At 45.6% G+C, this 4,508-nt stretch overlaps 1 protein-coding gene across 1 annotated transcript; it reads left to right on the top strand.

The window, feature by feature from the left end:
• Window positions 1-1,426: 1,426 nt before the first annotated feature.
• On the top strand, window positions 1,427-2,648 carry LOC149459539 (olfactory receptor 7C1-like). The gene has a single exon (XM_089680969.1). The coding sequence runs from the start codon at window positions 1,427-1,429 to the stop codon at window positions 2,354-2,356; it is 930 nt and encodes a 309-aa protein (XP_089537095.1). The 3' UTR covers window positions 2,357-2,648.
• Window positions 2,649-4,508: the final 1,860 nt, after the last annotated feature.

The following is a 4,508-nucleotide window of genomic DNA, read 5'->3' as shown; positions in this document are numbered from 1 at the left end:
CGGACTGACCATTTGGAAACTTGGGCACTGCCCGAGGGCCTGGGGTCAGTAGGGGGCCCCATGAGATGCCCCTGGTACCTTTTTCATAGGCTTTTTTGAGTTTGGGCAAGGACACAGGGGCCCCATGATCCCCTATTGCCCGGGGGGCCCCATGAGTTGTCAGTCTGCCCCTGGATGTGACTGTGGGGGAGGGGACATTAGAGTGTAAGCTCCTCTGGTATAGAGACTGATGTGACTGTGGGGGAGAGGACATTAGAGTGTAAGCTCCTCTGGTACAGAGACTGATGTGACTGTGGGGGAGGGGACATTAGAGTGTAAGCTCCTCTGGTATAGAGACTGATGTGACTGTGGGGGAGGGGACATTAGAGTGTAAGCTCCTCTGGTACAGAGACTGATGTGACTGTGGGGGAGGGGACATTAGAGTGTAAGCTCCTCTGGTACAGAGACTGATGTGACTGTGGGGGAGGGGACATTAGAGTGTAAGCTCCTCTGGTACAGAGACTGATGTGACTGTGGGGGAGAGGACATTAGAGTGTATATGTCAGAGCAATGTATAAGTAAAATAAATATATATTCAGGACCTCCAATTGTATTTAGCATATATGATTTGTATTTATAATTAGCTCCACCTGTAACAGAATGATCTTACTGTGTGAAGTTATCACGATTCCTCTGGGAACTGATTATGAATCATAGACTTAGGCTCTGATCACTACCTGCCCATTGTATGCTTTGAAACATAAAATAAATGTTTTCTTGGTATTGAATGCTGTGTCTGTTTACATGGAAATATCTCAGAGACAATTTTCAAACTGCAGTTTGGTATATATATATATATATATATATATATATACAGTATATAGTGTATATAACCTATAACCTTTTGGTTTGGATAACGAATTGGATTTGTACTGATTTGTTTTCTTTTTGTAGGTTTACTCATGTATTCACTGGATGTCTTCTTTCATTGAATGTGAGAGAATCGCAGAAGCCGTCATTTTTTTATTTTCTGTATTCTACTTATTGTTATTTTGTTTCACCCGGACTTGTAACAATTGACTGAAAAGATTGAAACAAACATTCACTGTTTTTAATTGTTATAGAAGATCTGCCTGAAACTGTCACCATTATGTATTGCTATTTTTGAACTTAAATAAAGTTTTATACTTTAATTTTTTTTGTATAGTTAATATACCGCAACCCTTCCATCGATTGGACTTCCTGCTGGAGGGTCCTGGTTGGTGCCATTCATCCTGTTTAGCCGGTACTCTTCACCTTTTCCTCTACATACAGTATATATATATTTATTTATTTTTTTTTAATTGGTGTTATTGATTCTTTACAGTCTAGTGACCAGTGTCTTCTCCAGTACAATGTCTTCCTGAATCCTCCCGTTGTCACTATCTTAGTGAATTATTTGGTTATGATGGGAAATCAAACTTCTCAGTCTGAATTCATTTTTCTTGGCCTGTCAGATCTCACGGATTCTCAGATCCCTGTATTTCTCTTAATCCTCCTCATCTATGTAGCCACACTGGTTGGAAATCTTCTAATCATTTTCCTGGTGGTCTCAGACTACCACCTGCACACCCCCATGTACTTATTCTTGGGAAACCTCTCAGTTTTAGACATCCTCACCCCCTCTGTGTCTTCTTCTCATTTGTTTTTTGACATCTGTACTGGCAACAGGCTGATTTCATACCCAACTTGTATCTCGCAGGTCTTCTTCTTCACCTGGTTTGCCAGCACTGAGTCCTCCATACTTACAGTGATGTCCTATGATCGCTATGTTGCCATCTGTCATCCTCTGCATTATAAAACCATGATAAACATTCGCTTGTGTGTTCAGCTAGCGTTCTTTTTCTGGGTCTACAGATTTGGCTGTATCTTGGTACACACACTTTGTTTGCTAAGACTGGCCTTCCCTGACCCCGCCACCATCCCAGGCTTCTTCTGTGAATTATATCAGCTGATTCACCTATCGTGTTCTGACAGCTTCCTGAATTATTTACTTTTATATGTAGAATCTATCATTCTTGGAGGCACCAGCTTTATCATTACTTTCCTCTCCTATGTCTACATTTTCAAAACCATCCTGAAAATTACATTGAAGGATGGAAGACGGAAAGCTTACTCCACCTGCAGTTCCCACCTCACCGTGCTCTTCATTTTTTACGGGACTGGGTTTTTCAACTACTTCCAACTCAAAACTAAGGATGTTCTGGCAGGCCGACTGATTTCTGCATTTTACACAATTGTCACCCCTCTCCTAAACCCGGTTATATACAGCTTGAGGAACAATGACCTGAAAGGAGCGCTTCGGAAAACTCTGTCCAGAATCGGTTCCACGCCATAAACTGTCACTGAAGGAGGTCTCAGGACTGCTTGAGTTTAAAATTCATTTGCTGGGTTTTCATTTTAGATAGGTGAGAAACGTCTTCATTTTGATATGTAGAGACACGGCCAAAAGATGTCCAATCACTGAAATCTGATAGAAGAGCAGAATATCCTAACCATAACACATCTTGCTGCTTAATAAAACAAAAAAAAACAAAACAAAAAGGACAATGCAATCAGGTAGAGCGTGTTTGCAAAATGTTTTCCTCATTTCATCTTCTTGCATCATCATCAATAAACCTATAGAAATCCTCGATGCCCTGATGTCTTCTTCACTCTGTTGGTTTGTCAGTTAAAGTGTTATTGAACCCACAACGGTACAGTCAGTCTGCATATGGAATAATACATACTTGTTATACTCTGAGGAACCTAAGGGGTTAATCCTCTGCTGTGTGTAAAAATGTTGTTTGATCCTGTCTTCTCAGATCATCCCCTTTTTCCAGTGTCCCCCTCTTATCTCCTGAAAAGACATATCGTGCACATGCTCAGTCTGGTGAGTATTGCTAGAGAGTTTTTTTTTGGGGGGAGGGGGAGTGCATGTGATCAGCACAGGGCCAATCAGCACTGTCCAGGCAGAGATTATGGATCCTGCATCCTCTGAGAGCACAAAGAAAGCTCCTCCTACAAGCTTTAATCAGTGCTCTGCTGGACACTGATAGGGGTCACAAGACTGCTCTATACTTCTGATGAGAAAAGGTATTTAGAAGTTTATATTTACTAAAATAATTGCATTTCCATGTTCTGTGTACTGTGGGAGAGCGGATATAGTGAATGCGGGGTCCTGGGAGAGCGGATATAGTGAATGCAGGGTCCGGGGAGAGCGGATATAGTGAATGTGGGGTCCGGGGAGACCAGATATAGTGAATGCGGGGTCCGGGGAGAGCGGATATAGTGAATGAGGGGTCAGGGGAGAGCGGATATAGTGAATGCGGGGTCCAAGGAGAGAGGATATAGTGAACGCAGGGTCCAGGGAGAGCAGATATAGTGAATGCAGGGTCTGAGGAGACCCGATATAGTGAATGCAGGGTCCTGGGAGAGCGGATATAGTGAATGCAGGGTCCGGGGAGAGCGGATATAGTGAATGTGGGGTCCGGGGAGACCAGATATAGTGAATTCTGGGTCAGGGGAGAGGGGATATAGTGAATGCAGGGTCCGGGGAGAGCGGATATAGTGAATTCGGGATCCGGGGAGAGCGGATATAGTGAATGCTGGGTCCGGGGAGAGCGGATATAGTGAATGCGGGGTCCGAGGAGAGCGGATATAGTGAATGCAGGGTCCGGGAAGAGCGGATATAGTGAATGCAGGGTCCAGGGAGACCAGATATAGTGAATGCAGGGTCCGGGGAGAGCAGATATAGTGAATGCAGGGTCCAGGGAGAGCAGATATAGTGAATGCGGGGTCCGAGGAGAGTGGATATAGTGAATGCGGGGTCCCGGGAGAGCAGATATAGTGAATGCGGGGTCCGGGGAGAGTGGATATAGTGAATACAGGGTCCGGGGAGACCAGCTATAGTGAATGCGGGGTCCGGGGAAAGCGGATATAGTGAATGCGGGATCTGAGTAGAGCGAATATAGTGAATGCAGGGTCCGGGGAGAGCGGATATAGTGAATGCAGGGTCCGGGGAGACCAGATATAGTGAATGCGGGGTCCAGGGAGAGTGGATATAGTGAATGCGGGGTCCGGGGAAAGCGCATATAGTGAATGCGGGGTCCGGGGAGAGTGGATATAGTGAATGCGAGGTCCGGGGAGAGTGGATATAGTGAATGCGGGGTCCGGGGAGAGTGGATATAGTGAATGCGGGGTCCAGGGAGAGCGGATATAGTGAATGCAGGGTCCGGGGAGAGCGGATATAGTGAATGCAGGGTCCGGGGAGAGTGGATATAGTGAATGCAGGGTCCGGGGAGAGCGGATATAGTGAATACGGGGTCTGGGGAGAGTGGATATAGTGAATGCGGGGTCCGGGGAGAGCGGATATAGTGAATGCGGGGTCCGGGGAGAGCGGATATAGTGAATGCGGGGTCTGGGGAGAGTGGATATAGTGAATGCGGGGTCCGGGGAGAGCGGATATAGTGAATGCAGAGTCCAGGGAGAGTGGATATAGTGAATGCGGG

Source organism: Staurois parvus, unplaced genomic scaffold (assembly GCF_062004578.1).
Source record: "Staurois parvus isolate SC_StPar_1 unplaced genomic scaffold, SC_StPar_1.0 ptg000254l, whole genome shotgun sequence".
Classification (NCBI taxonomy): Eukaryota; Metazoa; Chordata; class Amphibia; order Anura; family Ranidae; genus Staurois; species Staurois parvus.
This window is presented reverse-complemented; position numbering and strand designations above follow the sequence as displayed.